We start from the raw sequence: 15785 nt of genomic DNA on the forward strand, positions 1-15785 counted from the left end.
TTTTTTTTGAGAAAAGGATTGACCGATAACTGGAACGAAGTTGTACGTTGCAAGCTGGACTTTCTTCCTACTCGAGTGGATATTGTTATTCCGAACGACAACGCGGAAGGAATTTTAAAATATACCAACGATCGCAGCGAATTTTCATGGAAACTCGGACGAGTTCGGCGATCGATTATTCTTCTTCTGTTTCTTGTTTCTTTGCTCTTGAGAAAATGACGTGGAGAATCATCGTGGCGGTTTAAAACGCCGCTGCCGAGGAAAACAACCCGGCTATTTCTGGCATCGGTAAAGCTCGAAAACTCGTGGCAGAAGAAATCGCGAAACTTTTATCGCCAGCCAGACAAGATCAATATTATCGAAGGTAAGGGCAACTTCGCCCCGGCTATGTCCATGAAATTCCGCGATAAGTTTTTCACCATCCGATAACTTTTGGCCGGTATTAACTTCTGTTTGGCAGTGGTTACTCCTTTTTCGCCGGCGTCTTCGACGAGTTTGCGAAAGCCCTTCCGAGTAACGAGTTCCCTCTCGAACGTAGTGAGGAGGGGGGAATAAAATTTGAAATGTTTCCCGTGGAATTCGGGGAAAATGCGCAGTGCCTCGATTATCCAGATTGTCGAGAATTCGAGCGCGTGTGCTTGCGCGTCCTAGCAGTTTCTTTCGCTAATGAAAAATATCGAGTGGTCCAAAAGCTTCTTCCCATTTATTTTTTTTAATAAAACATAAATATACAAGAGAAAACTAATTTTACCAATTTTAAATTAAATTTAAGTTCAAACGTGATTTTTTTTCATTACGTTCTAAAAATTATTTCGTTTATTGATTTAATCATGTATAACTGAGTGTATGTATCAAAGTACAGATCTCAGAATTTTTTTAGACTTTTCAAAAGTCAGAAACAAAAAAAAAAAAAAAAATAAAAAATAAAAGTAATTGTAAACGAGCCAAATTGCTGGCAGAAGATAATTTTAAAATTCTGGCTGTTATTAATTACATCGAACATTGGCCACTTTCACTACAGTTCTCGTGATGTTCAGTAACGTGATGTTCTCGTGAAGTACAGATCTCAGAATTTTTTCAGACTTTTCAAAAGTCAGAAACAGAAAAAAAAAAATGAAAAATAAAATTAGTTGTAAACGAGCCAAATTGCTGGCAGAAGATAATTTTACAATGCTAGCTGTTATTAATTACATCGAACATTGGCCACTCTCACTACAGTTCTCGTGATGTTCAGTACATGGTTCTTTTTTAGTTGCTCTCTTGAGATGATTGACATCGAATAAATTTATCGAATGAAGTGAGAGAAAACGAAGACTCTTTCATTTCGTTTTCCGCGATTTTCTCTAAAATGGACTTTTTTTTTAATTTTGCCAATCCTCGCGTTCTTCTCAAAGTTTTGACATTTAAATTCGAGATGCCATAAATCCGCGTGCTCGATTTTATTTTGTCACGTAGAAATTCGTACGTACGCGATTAATCGAACGACGAAAAGCGAAAATGTCGAACGCGTGGGAAAATACACAGACGTTCACATAAGTGGAATAACGCAGCAGGTAATGAACGAATCGTCGAAGTGGCTGCCTCTTTCCCCGATCGGATTCCGCGCTTATTTCAAAACATTCATCGAAATGAATTCAACTCACGAATCCAACGCGATTAGGCAAAATTTCAGCAGAGCGCGCCGATCGTTTTCGACGATCGCTTCTTTTTTCATCTCATTTCCTTTCGAAACTCCTCGTCGTTTTTCGCGCCTCGATTATTTTTCGCTGAATCTTCGGCGAACGTTCCCCTTCGATAAACAAACGTTGGATGCAGAACAAAAGTTCTGCCAAAGAAAAAGTAGTCGCCCACGCGCGTCTTCTTCACAGCGAGACGTTCAAATAAAACGCAACATGATCGCGTATGATCTTACAACGTAAAAATGCGTCATGCTTGTACGAACAATTTGACTGGCGAAAAGAAGTGAAATTTCTCTCGAAGAGACGAGAAAATGTCTTAGACATTTATATATATTCTTTAATATTCTCTCGTTTTCCAGAGTATAAATATTCAAAGTTCCCATCTACGTGAAATTACTCAAATAAACAAAGTAACAAAACTTCGACCTGCGAAAAGACATTATCCTTCCTAATAACGGAGGCGGGCAGATCCTCCGCTCGTTTCTAGATTACGTGTTTTCTCTTCGTGCTTTTCGAAAACGTTTCATCCTCGCCAAGCGCACGTGGTCGCCGAGTACGCGGCAATTAATCAATCGTTTCGAATAGAGAAACGCAACGCTCAACTATTTTCAGCGCGGAACAGCTAACCAGCGATTAATCAGCCGGCATTTCGAATAGAAACGCGACGCTTAATCATTCACCGGCGAACGTAACTCCGCTGAAACTGGCGTCGACTGGAGTTTGGCGAACTATCTCGCGCAGGTAATAAACCGAGAAGGGATATTCCACGCCGTTTTACGACACGCTTCGCGAGGGAGAGACTACTGGCTTCCTATACCTGAATATCTACCCGGTTACCTGACGCCCTCGATTCGACCATCGTTGACAAATCACATCGATAACGAACGTCCATCTTCGCCCACACCGTGCTGCCCTCGTTTCGCGTTAATGTCGCTTCACGTACGCGCCAATCGAGCCAAACTCCTCGATGTATTGTACGAATCGCGAATGAGCGACAACGCGCCTCGAATTAAAAAATGGAACTACCAAAACGGTCAAAATGACCAATCTGCAATTTTGGATATTTATTGTTGGATATTTTATAGTGCATTTCTAGAGATTCAAATGATTTTTCGTAAAATGTACAAATAAAAGTAATTGTGTGTACTTCGTTGTTATTATAAGGTTCTTTTTTCTTTTTACTCTGACACTTTTGACGGAAGTTTCACGTTTTAACCTCTTGCGCTGGAATGACGTGCCACGCACGTCGAGAGTTTTTTTGTTCCAAAATTGCCATATTTTCTCAGTTTTAAGTATATTTAAATGAAACGAAATAGGCAAAACAAATAATAAACTTATCACTTCTCAATTTATTATATCGACGAGTTCAAGAAGACGAATTATTGTATACAGTGTTTGGTCACTCGTTATGGTCCGCGAATCAGTTGCCACCGCAAGTTAATTGCCAGTAGTTCTAGCGTTGACGTTTCGCCTCCTTCTGTGCACTTTTTACGAGAAAATCGCGGTCAAATGCGGGTTTGATCGCGAAAATTCGTCGTTCAGTTCCGAAGATACCGAATGGTTTATCTTCTTACAGTTCTTTCAGTTCGACTATCAATTTTCACTTTGATTACCACGGCAAAATAGTCAGATTGCTCAACAAACTCTGATATTTAGATCTTTTTCTGGAATCCACAAAAAGGAAAAAAGAATGGGGCTCAGAAAATGAAGGATTGGCGAAGAGAATTTAAAAGTGCTCGCTTTAAAAGAATCGAGAAGGAATTCCTAGTCGACGCGTCGTTTGCACCTTTTTCAGAAAGAATCCAGAGAGATTTCTATCCGATCATTTTCGTCCGTTTTAACCGGTCAATGGGGAGAAACTTCTCTTCGTTTACTACTCGGAGGTCCTTTCGGGGATCGACAATCTCCCGTCGAAACTACTTTAAGCCTTAAAGATGCCCCTTTGAGACCTGTTCTTGGAGATAAGTCCGTTGTGCATGGAACGTTAATTCAGTGTGTACGAGCACGCTGGCTGATGGAGTGCTAATTAGAGTGCTTAGAGACCAGCGCCAATAATAAAAAGATCGCTTCTACGGAGTTGCGAGAAGTGTCGTCCTACCTACTTGGAAAAGTCGGGATATGTCTGTGGCATCCGCGTTGTGAAGTCACGTCAGAGAGGATGCTGTCCCGTACCATGAGCTAATTTAGCATAAAACACGCGTCAGAGGTGAAACAATTACACCGGTCGATGGCTCGAGTTGTTGCAGCGTTCGCGAAACCGCCACGGTCGAGGAAAGGAGAAAACGGAGAAGCGCACGATCCACACGGGCAACCCGCTCCTTTTGCGAGCCAACCTGTGTAACGTAACAATGAGTCGGAGCGCGTCATAGCGCCGAGTTCGCGAACGTCGCAGGTGTCCACGTACGTTCGTCGATCGGTTTCTACAATGTGCACCGATTCCTACACAGTCGACCTTTACGGTTGCTTTCGCAACGCGCAATCGCCGATCCATCATCGACTTTTGTTCAACGATCGACGAGGGATTGCCGATACACATCGATCGATGTGTGTGTGTGTGTGTGTGTGAAAATATTCAACGCAAACCGACAGGTGTCCAGAGAAAATTTATTTATAACGTCCTCAATGGTCTCTCGTTGCTCCAAAGTGACTCGTTTCTCAGAAAAGAAACACGTCGATCTTTTTTTTTTTTTTTTTTGTTTTGTTTTGTTCTGTTTTGTTTAAGAAATAGCCGTTCAGGTGTTCGATGTTTGTTTCTCGAAGCGTTTACATTTAGCCTTTGAATATTCAAAGCGTCGGCGAACGTTTGGGAAAAGGGATGTGCCTTTTTATGCTAGTCTTTCGACCCGCGTTCATCATTCATTCACACAGCCGATGCAAAACCGATCGTGTTTCTGTGCAGTAACGCGGTAACGTTGTTGGTGTATCGTCTAACGAACGGATGCTGCGGGGATTTTTAACGTACAACACACGACAAAGCTTCGACCAAGGGGGGATAATTGCTTTTAATCATTTCCACTTTCGTCCGCGGCACATATCCCATCCATTAAATTCGCGAAATAATTCCATTACATCGTCCAGCGTGTAATTACGCGCTCTCCCATTAAACCGCCGACTCGAAATATCATACCGTAATATGATTACCGTGTGAAAATCGATAGTTTGGATAGTTTCGACAATTTTCGTGCCGTTTCGATGCAACAAAACTGAAATAATGCTCCAACGTGCTCGCGCTCGGGGCGTTCAGACCCCGAAGATTCCACCTCGCGAAGAAACCGGCACACGTTCCGCCCGTAAAATTATTCCGAAACGCGTCGAATTCCTTTCGGTCGGCGCGAAACGAAACCTGCATCCCATAAAATATTCGAAACTCCTCCAGACTCACTTATATTTGTCCCGGACCCTCCAAATACGTGCATTTACTAGTTTTTTCTTTTTGCAAATTCCACGAAGTGATCAAAAGATCATGGTTAAAACGGTGCTGTATCGATCGATTTTACCGATTTTTCCTCGCGAGGGAGAATTCGCCTTCACCGGTAGAACAACGCGCGCCACAATTTTCGAAATTGTCCAGGGTCAACCGCGAGGATCTATCGCGATAACGAAAAGATTATTTTTCGTGCACGAGCCGAGAGAGAATTCGATGACAGTCGGTTTTTGTTTGAATGTCTGCTCGGGGGAATACGTTTTGTTATCACAACCGCCGATGACGCGTAAAGATAAAGTACAAAATAGTCGCGGGTCGGAGTTAATTCTGTCGGACGAACCGAAATTGCAAATTGTTATTGTGTAGCTCTTTGATTGAGTCAGGAGAAATGCTGTGTACAGCCATTGATAATTGGAACATTTGATAATTGGGAATCGATAGTATGATTGACTGTTACATTAACGATATTACCAGTCAGTAAACGAAATTCAATTAAATATGAATCGAGTGAATTTAAACACTCGGGAATTACGGGAAACGACATTGAATAAATTAATAGTAACCTTTTAATTCTTCCAAACTTCGACGATGTATTCTACATTTAAAAGTCTTTCAATCTCTTGCCAAATTCAATAGTAATCGTATGTTCACGGATCTTTCAATTTCGTAAAGTCTCGGTCGAAGTCTCAAGATAAAATTCCAACAATCTGAATTCATCCATCTCCAGCTTCCGAATTTTCCGATTTCTCGAAATTTCAACAGCCCGGAACTTCAATAACCAAAGTCTTTCGAAATATCATCAAACTTCAACAGTCGCAAGTGTATAACGAGTACACTGATCGTATCCTAGCGATCTATTGATCCATGCCGGTAGGATAAAAGTTCCAGTTTGTTTCGCGAACGATACGAAAGGCAAAGTCGAATTTTCTACTCACTGGCTAGTCTCTAGATGAAGTCTGAGTCCTCCCGAGTCTCCTCCTCGTTGGATGGTGAGCGCGACGTGCACGTCGCGTGGTGAGTTTCGGACCGGGAGCCGGTTCCGAGATGTTGTGTCGGTTGTCTGAGACGAGACTGCGACAGAGGAGAGCGAGGAGAGAGAAAGAAAGAAAGAGAAAGTGAGAGAGAGAGAGAGAGAGAGAGAGAGAAAGAGAGTGAGAAAAAGAGAGAAAGAAGCGTAGCACGTGGCGGGAAAGCAAGGAGCGCGACCGCAAAAACGGCAGGCTACGACACGACCTCGCCGACGGTCGCAACCAGACTGAACTTCCAGCCAGGCGGCCGCTCCAGTCTGGAAACAGCTGCACCGCCAACCAGCGCCAGAAAACTACTCGGTCGCCTGACGGAGCCGGCAAGCCGCGCCAAGTGTATCCTCCGCGAGTGCCACCACGATCGGTCCATGGAAGGGGCACGGAAGGCGAAGTGGAGAAATCACGTTTCACCCTATTGGGACCGCCTGATCCGCCTGTTGTTCGCCTACTGGTTGCTGATCGGAGCGAGACCGGGAGATCGAGTCGTGTTCGTCCTCGCAGTTAAACAGCCGTCCGTTAAGCAGCAGTCAATTAGAACTTTGATCTTGAAGCTCTTCGAGCTGTTTCTCCTTTGTATTGTTTCTTTTCGTTGGTCTGGCGCGAGTTGATTTACGATTGGACATTAGCGAGGAGATGCTTCTGGTCGTAAGATTCGCGACTCGTGATAGGTAGCAGTCGGTTAGAACTGTTTTTCCTCTTTCGCAGACTCGACGCCGAGGGTTGGTTTGTGATTAAACAGTCGGCCAGACAGTTGCTCTCTCCGATTTAATTTGTAACCGTGTCGGATGAGGTTGTCTCCAAGTCAATTAGAGCTTCGGCTTTCCTTGGATTTTCTTTCGATGATTCAACGCGAGATGATTTACGATTGATTTACACTTGGCTTGACTCGTGACTTATTGGCTCCAAGTAGACTGCTGTCAATTGAAACTTGAGTTTTCCAAATTTCCGAATTTACCTGCTTTGGTAGGTTCGACGTGGGTTGGTTTACGATTAAACATTGATTGACAAGGAATTGCTTCTGGTTCGTAACTCGTGTTGGACGAAGTTTAGACTTTAGATTTTCTATTTAAATAATGTATGAAAGTACGATGCTTTTCACTTATTTGAAAGTGAACATTCTGAATTATCGACGAAACTATTACACAGTCCATTCCGTTTAAACACAAATTGTTCGTACAATTGCAAAACCCCGTGCCAAAGATCTGCAGAGAAGGTGTGAGAAAAGTATCTGGCCGGTGGCAGGATAACGTATCGCTGGCGTAGCAGGCAAGACGCCCCCACGGGTATATATCGGGGCTATTACCTGAAAAAGCGAATACTCCCCTTCACTGGCAGCTGCTCTCCCGTCCAAATATTTACATTTTCGTATGAGGCCCTGGGTCGTTCACACGAGGCCTGCAACTTGCGCAGCCCGCTTAAACGCGGCGAAACGGGGATGCAAATTCAAAACGAAGAACCACCATTGCCTCGGCGCGTCCTTCGATCGCCTCGTTGAAAAAATAGCGTACCGCAGGGTGTACTGCACTGTTCTTCCTCGTGTCACGAATCAGTCAGTCGTAAAGATCCAACGCGTGAAACATGACTGGGGAAGATCGAGGGCCAGAAACACTGGACGAACGATTCGACAAATCTTCTGCGTGCCTGTGTATCACTCTTTCGTTACCAGAGAATTATGTAACCGTCAAATAATACGTATGATAGATTAAACTTCTTTGATCCTTTGTCTCAGAATTCGTAGCACGAAACTCTGATTTCGACTTGAGAGCAGTGGAAAATTGCAGATCCATGGATTTCGAATCCAAATTTCAATTTTTAGAATGTAGGGCTGACGTGACTAATGTAAATTGATGTTTAACTAATAGGTAGATTCGAAAAAGAATTAAACGAACCACTTGGAAATTCCAAAATTAATGATTAACGCGTTACGATCGCGTTCAGCCAAGAATTTTCTTCGGCAGCTCGCTGTAAAGCAACACCTGTGCCGTAATGCGTTGGTCTCGGGTTTATTACGTGCAGCGTGTCGTTGTCGAAATCCCAACTACCATGACTGCCAGAGCACGTTTATTGGGCGAAATTCAAGGGGAGGAAAGTTTCGCTGCGGATCGTTCAGCGACCGGCAGTTCAAATCGAATGACACGAAACTCCAGCTGATAACGACGAATTTTGAGAATCGTTCAAGCATTGCACATAGCAGTGTGCATTCTAAGCTTATCAGTGTTTTTAACAGCGATTTAGACACGCGCGCTTCAAATTTGCTTATGCCACGCCGGCAACTGCTCGGTAAACCATGGCAACTATTAACGTAGGCGCTATCTTCGATGCGGATGCTGTCTCCTCTCTTCTGTTAGCATCTTCCTTCCCTTCCCTCTGTTCCTTTTCTTTCACGGTCATCTGTACGGTTCTTACGTGACTTTTCACACTGTTTTCTATCATTAAAAATATATTCTGCGCTGCAAGTTATTTCATTGTTGATTTTTTATAAAATCCTGCTTGTTTCCGATAGCGGACTGCAAATTTCCGTAGAAAAACTGTACATCCTTCTTTGTCTCCTTGTTCATTCATCTCTCTCCCTGAAGAATCTTCTTTAAAAAACGATATAAAGACAAAAGTTCAGAGAAATTTATTTTACATCTACTACATGTAATACCTCCATGTTTTGCATATTTTGCGCATTGCAGGCAGTCTGCGCCTGCAACTTCCAGTTGTCCCATGAATTCATAAAAATTCGCCGTTCTAGTTACTCACTCACGGTTAGTCAGAGTTTCAAACAATTAAGACAACGCAGCGTAACTCGTTGTCAGCGTTAACCTCAAGTACGTTGCAACTGAACGTCGACTCGTGATTAAAACTTGCGAAGTGGTTAAGCTCTTGCCAGAGCTCTTCCTTCTTCAGCTCGACACTCGACATCGCTGAAATCACTTTCCTCGTTTTTTGCCACTCGTCTTGGGCCTTCCTTCAACAGGAGTCCGTCCGGCGAGAAACAAATCATAGCTCTTGTAGAAGCCATCGAAAAGGCAGAGGCCACTTGTTCAGGCCGTCGTTCGTCGAGTATTCAGCAAGCCCGAGCACGCTGGCGTCGTGTGCTCGCTTTGACCGAGTCGCATGCATAACTAAGTCCTCGTCGATCGGCTATTTATTTAGACTGCAGGCTGGAAAGTCGATGGCGCCAGAATATTTGCGATATTGCGGAGACTGAGGCCCGGAGAGGTGGACGGTCCAGGTGAAATGTTCATACGTTTTCGTAGAAGCTGCGCACAGGCTCTCGGGTGTCTATCTCCTCTTCAGGTGGGGAAATATGTCGTGAAAAGGCAAACTTGCATGTACGTGCATCCATACACGGTGGTTAGCGTTCCTGCGCTCGGTTGCAACCTGGAGAAAATGGTGCGCCACGTGAAGGTGGAAACCTCGTGATGAATTCGTTTGCGCTACGATGTACAAACGTTGGTAAGCTGAGAAGCTTAGTTTACTCCACTTGATTCTGCTAATAGTTGCTGCTATTAGTTTTTAATTAAGCAGATATGATCAATGCGTGTCTTTTATTTTTATATGTTTGTTAATCTAATGAACTGAAGTCCATTGAACTGCTATCTTTTGATTAATTAATTAAAGCAGAGTATTACCTCTATAAATTCCCATTATACCTCTCCGACGAAAGTAAATTTCCATTTGGTGTACGTTCGATGGCAATTCAAATCTGGGCCATCAATCGAAAATAATCGAGGCGAACGTGGAAATTCCAGGAAATTCGTGAATACGTACGTACAAAGGACGGAAGGTAAACTGTAAATTTCGTCCTGACTCTCCTATATTAAATTGCACTTCAGTTTCGCCAATTAGAATGCACGACCGGAGCAACACGGTTCACTTTACGTTCGCTGCAACAATCCATTATTATCGAATGAGCAAGAGTTCGCGAGTGGAACGCGTGGCCAGAGAGGAAATATCCGAATAACGAAATACCAGGCAGCAAAAGCTCACTCCTTATCCCGTTGTCCCGTTTCATTCTCATCGAAACATAATTCCATTACAATTATTACGATGTTTCGTGCAGCACGATCTCCCACCGCTCCCTGGCAAATTCACAAGTTTCGTCGAAAACCGGCCAACTTTGTGACTCGTTTTGGCGTAATTATTCCGTTTTGCTGCAGCCGTAGCGACCTGTCAGCTAGCCGCTCACGCGAATGCTTTCGTCTGACGCGTCTATTCCTTTCCGGTTGGCTCGAGGGCGTAATTAAAATCTCGTAGATCACGCGTAAACGTGTCTCGATGGTATGTAATAATGATGTGTTTATCGCGGGATAATTGCGCGAACTAGTACTCGATCTCGCTTTGATCCTGACGATCGTTTGAAAACATCGACGCGTTAATCGACGCATTTCGAGTAATTATTCCGTCAACGCGGCATCTTAACGGGGAGGATTCGTTATTTTATAATGAGATCTATCAACAGCCTGAAGAAGCCAATCGAAGTTTCAAGAAGCATTGTCAATTAACACGTTGATTGCCACCGAAGACTGGTTTCAGAATGAAAAGAACTTTGAACAAGCGAACTACCAAACGAACAATCCGCTGTCGTCGCGCTTCTGCTGTAACTTTGTAAAATTAGGTACTCTGTCTTGTAGACGAAACGTATAAATTAGTGTCAAGGTGAAATTATTGCGATATTTCAATCGTAATATCGCTTGTAAATGAAAGTATCCTGAGAACGTGAAGAACGTACGTATCACTCCAAGCTACTGTACGTCGTACATACATACAATAGTCCCCGGTGTGGCGTATGAATAAAATCGTGCATTCACGGGAATCTCCTCGGTAAATTTTCTATTCAGAATTCCATGAAACGGCGTGCGCGCGTATTACGACGAGTGTTTCATGGCCGAGTTCCCAGAAAGTTTATTGGAAAAACCGATATATCCGAGCGCGGACTCGCCGGTGGGTATTCTCCCCTGGGGACACTCTTGCTTTTATCATTAACCACGAGGACGCAAGAATGTTGGCTGATAGTACGTTAAAAGGTAGCACGCGAGATAAGCACCGGGAAGGTTAGATAGGAGAATGTGTGTCGAGTAGTCTGCGACACTTTCGAATCCGTAGCAGGGCTGCTGCAGGCTCGAGGAGCTCCGCTGTGTGCGTCATACATAATGCAGCGACAAAGTAGAGATGAACGGCTGCCTGGGTAACGGGCATGTTAAATCCGCAATGCAAATTTCACGCGAAAACTTCCGATCGGCCGTCCCATCGCTTCGCGACGAATTCCTGTTTTTCATCAATAATTTAGCCTCGCTTTCTTCTCTCTCTCTCTCTCTCTCTCTCTCTCTCTCCCCTGCTCGAGCCAGTCAGAGCGTGCGAACTTCCCATCGAGAGTATCTGGCGTCTTCATCTCCGCTTTCTTTCAATAAGAATAGAATACATTTGCTTTGCAGTCAAGGGAGAATGAACGTCGGGATCTACGATGAATACGTTTTCCCAAAAAACTCACTCCCCGTTGGTTGGCTCGACTCCTCGTTGTTGATCGCATCTGGCGGTATTCTTGTCTCGTAACTCGTTTCCTTTTCATTTTTCCTTCATTTCTTTCCCGTCGCGTATTCGTTCTTTGCACATCGTGCGTATCTAGTTCTTATGCCACAGCATAAAGAACTTCGTGTTGTATAGGTTAATCGAATTGAGTCGTTCATCTTCACCCCGATCGAAACATCCCCTTCGTTCAGCCTGATCGCAAGTAAGAACTGGCTACGGTGCTCACGTGCTGAGGCCACGTTAGACGAGCGGCTCCCCGTCTCATTTACCAATAGACAGATCGGATTACCGGCGGACCACCAGCGGATAGAGAGCAAGAGTTACTTTACGGTGAATTAGGTCACCTGTTCCTCCGGTCGCCGCAGACAGGAAGTCGTTGAAGTTCGTCGATTACGCGGTGGTACAATCCCCCGTGGTTCATTAACGTGTACCATTCAGTCAGTCAGTTGTGACGCATTTTTTAACGAGTTGGTTACTTCAATGGCAAACGAAAGGAGAGAAGGTTCACGACGACGTACCGGCAACCTGTACCAAGTTCTCATCATTGTATCCATTATCTGGCTATTTACATAAGGCTGACGGCCGCTTGTAATTAAAATGTGCGGCTTGATTAAAACGATGCGTGTAATCGGTCGCGTGAAAGTATAAGAAGAGGCCTCTATCCGCCTTGTTTCCTCTATAGTCGTTAGCGGCCTGTCTCCTCAACGATTAGATCTTCACCCTTGCGGCATTTTCGTCTCCACAACGACAAAGCCACGGCATATCCCGGATGCGATGATTATCGTTAAGAATCACCGAGTCTTGCCGACTCTCCTCCTGCCCCTTACTTTCGCCAATCTGTTTCGTTGCCTCTTTTTCCTTCTTTCGATCGTTGGCTGGCCATTCCTCTCTTTCCTGTCTTCGAGACAGGACGACCACGTGCGCTCTGTCAAGGCCCACGCGACACCCATTACGAGCAATCGGCCCTTCAAATGCGCCATAAACGACACGGGCGATTCTTCAATCTCGCCCTGGAATGCGTCTTCAGCAAGTGGTCACGCTTGGTGGAATTATAATATTATCTAGTTGGAGCGCAACCGGACAAGAAGAATCACTCGGCTCGTTATGCAACAACGTGCGGTTCTCGAGACGTGATCGTTGAAAATTCTTTCTTGCAACATATGACGAGCGCGAATGGTGTGATGATAGTCGTTCGACGTACAGTTAAAGGCATGCTACAGTGCAAGCAATGACTTTATATTTCTTTCTACACGTCTGTGACGCGGCGTTGTATATTCGTATATAAATTAAACGCACGAGCCGTCAAGATGAAAGAGAGCTGTCTTTACAAAAGTGTTTTACATGTATGCTCGCGTACAATACATTTTCTCGTACAGTATAAAATTACTTTCCTGTTTACACACTCACGAAATATTATAATCTTACTGTATTACCGTACTTACATTACACGGCACAATTACTAGTATATTACAGACATTCGAGCGCCTTACGACAAAAAATTCAATGACAGAAACATATGTTGAAGAGTTGCTAATTACAAGTGCACGTCGATTAATACCGCTATTATACATCGTTAAGGAAATCCGACGATAGACAGTCGTGTACAATCGGAAGAAAACCGATTATATAGAAACATTAAGTAAATCCAGCGTAATATTATTTAAAGTTATAGAATTCAGCTTAATAATTCACACAGGGAAAAATAATATTGATCATTTCCCCTAGCACCACCACACAAACAATCACTAAAACTAAGCGATAAATTAATCGTTCCATTCTATTACAAAATAAGTAATATGCTTCAAGGATTCGCTGTTTGAACTCAATACTACTGAATACTATCACGAATAATAAATAAAATTACGTATGAAACATTGCTATGAAACAAAATTGAAATAAATATCAATTACGTACACACAAAACATCAATTTCGTTACAGAAGTGTTCTTTTTCCGCTTTAAATTAAGAACATGTACCCGTTGATATTCTAAATTATAGAAAATTCAATTTGGACGGGGAATCTTTTGGCACGTACTGGTCCATAGCATAATGGCACTTTCCGAAGCCACTTTCTCAGAAGTGGATAAGTCAATCGTATTGATATTTTCTAGAGTTGTTCTACTATGTCATGATCGTTCTTGTAAGGAGTTTGTTTGATACTATTTCTTTGAGAATGCTTCGTCTTTTGTAATTCCTTAGCGAAGTACATTATAGTCGTTTTAAGTCCTTCGGCTAGAGGAACTTTCGGTTCCCAATTCAAATACTTCTTAGCTCTACTAATATCGGGTCTCCTTCGTTGTGGATCATCTTCGACTGCGGCAAGTTCGACTATCTTACTATTAGTACCAACTAGATCCTTTATTATAAGGGCGAATTCTATAATCAATTACGATTCATTGTACATATATATCGTACAAAATAATCTAAAAGATTTTTCTAAAAGAATTTAATACCATATTTACCTTCTATTGTATGCTCGACAGGATTTCCAATGTTTATTGGTTGAGTATAATTAGACGCCATTAAGGCAACTAATCCATCGACTAAATCAGACACGTATTGAAAAGATCGCGTCTGTTTTCCACTGCCATATATCGTAATTGAATCATTCTGTAATGCCTGCAGAATAAAATTCGAAACTACACGACCGTCATTCATATGCATCCTTGGCCCAAATGTATTAAAAATTCGAGCAACGCGCACCGAGACACCTTCTTGTCTCATGTACGCGTAGCTTAATGTTTCCGCTACGCGTTTTCCTTCATCGTAACAAGCTCTTGGACCTATAAAAATTTCAATCGTGAATTTTTACTTATTATTTCATATTCCATTGATCGAACATAATTGCAATAATGTTTTTTTTTATACCTATAGGATTCACATGGCCCCAATAAGTTTCTGACTGAGGATGCTCGTTAGGATCTCCATAAACCTCAGATGTACTAGCTATTAAAACTTTTGCTCCTACCCTTTTTGCAAGACCTGATATATAATTAAATAGTCATGTTTATTGATTATTTAAATAGGTTCTCAACAATTAAATAAACATACTGTTAACATACCTAAGATATTTATTGTACCTAACGTATTTGTTTTTATCGTTTTGACTGGATTAAGCATATAATGTGGTGGACTAGCTGGGCTAGCAAGATGATATATCTCATCAACCTCTAAGTAAAGAGGTCTGACAATGTCATGGTGAACAAGTTCAAAGTTCTCATGGCCAACCCAATGTTCAACATTACGCTTTCTTCCAGTAAAAAAATTATCTACAACTATTACTTCGTGGCCAGCAAGCATCAAACGGTCAACCAAATGTGACCCAACAAAGCCTGCTCCACCTGTGACCAATATCCTTTTCCGGTTTTTATAATTGAGGAATTTGACCGTTGGGAAATCTTTCGACACCTTGTTCTCAATCTTGGTTTCAAGATGTTGCAATTTACCCTCCAATTCACGAATCCGTATTTTTGCTTCTTCGATATTTTTGATATCTGTGTAACGTGCATTGTCATCAGTCTCTTGAACTTTCTCATTGACAGTTTCAATCTCGTTTATATCCCCTAAGCGAGATTTACGATCTCTCGGATGAAGTCGGGTGAAAGATTGTTCATCTTCTGGATTAACTAACGTTTTGTAAAATCCTAACACTGCAAGAAGGTATATGACATTGACATTATCGCCCAAGGACAAGCATTCACAGCTGCAAGGAATTAATTTGTATTGCAATCAAAATATTTACCTAATATTATACAAATCACGGAAAAGGCAACCTGTTTCATCTTTCGTGGCGTGACAACCATGCTTCAACATTGCACGTGTCATTGAAAATTTACTTTATATTTCCCATGAACTTGTCATAGATTAAAGTTACAGTATCACACGATAAAGAGAAGAGCGTTCGATCCCAACATGTTATTTTCTGATTTTTATAATAGGACATAACCTCTTAAATCATTACTGTTTATCACGAAATTCACAATACTTCAAACACTATTTTACTTAATTATTGATGTAATGTTGGTGCTGCTATCTGAGCACCCTGAGGCAAACGTTTCACAAATTTTGTTTCTTATTGTCTGTTTGGTCTGACGTATCGTGGACTGATAACTTAACCTCAAATTTTTCAGTAAACACTCA

The 15785-nt window shown here is 42.5% G+C and overlaps 2 protein-coding genes across 4 annotated transcripts in view; both read right to left on the bottom strand.

Moving 5' to 3' along the window:
• The window catches only part of LOC122533506 (extracellular sulfatase SULF-1 homolog), a 98314-nt gene extending 85546 nt beyond the window's left edge, over positions 1 to 12768 (bottom strand). For all 3 annotated transcript variants that reach the window (XM_043663311.1, XM_043663310.1, XM_043663309.1), the window contains exon 1: positions 6039 to 12768. The gene's annotated coding sequence lies outside the window, so the exon portion shown is untranslated. The remainder of the gene's footprint in view (positions 1 to 6038) is intronic.
• A 92-nt stretch (positions 12769 to 12860) lies between these two features.
• On the bottom strand, positions 12861 to 15529 carry LOC122533508 (UDP-glucuronic acid decarboxylase 1). Its single transcript, XM_043663316.1, has 5 exons — positions 15388 to 15529; positions 14708 to 15295; positions 14514 to 14627; positions 14108 to 14428; positions 12861 to 14021 (listed from the first exon to the last, which is right to left on the bottom strand). Exons 1-5 carry the CDS (start codon positions 15446 to 15448, stop codon positions 13753 to 13755), a joined length of 1353 nt encoding a protein of 450 aa, XP_043519251.1. The 5' UTR covers positions 15449 to 15529; the 3' UTR covers positions 12861 to 13752.
• Positions 15530 to 15785: the final 256 nt, after the last annotated feature.

Source organism: Frieseomelitta varia, unplaced genomic scaffold, assembly GCF_011392965.1.
Source record: "Frieseomelitta varia isolate USP_RPSP 00005682 unplaced genomic scaffold, Fvar_1.2 scaffold_533, whole genome shotgun sequence".
NCBI classification, from domain to species: domain Eukaryota; kingdom Metazoa; phylum Arthropoda; class Insecta; order Hymenoptera; family Apidae; genus Frieseomelitta; species Frieseomelitta varia.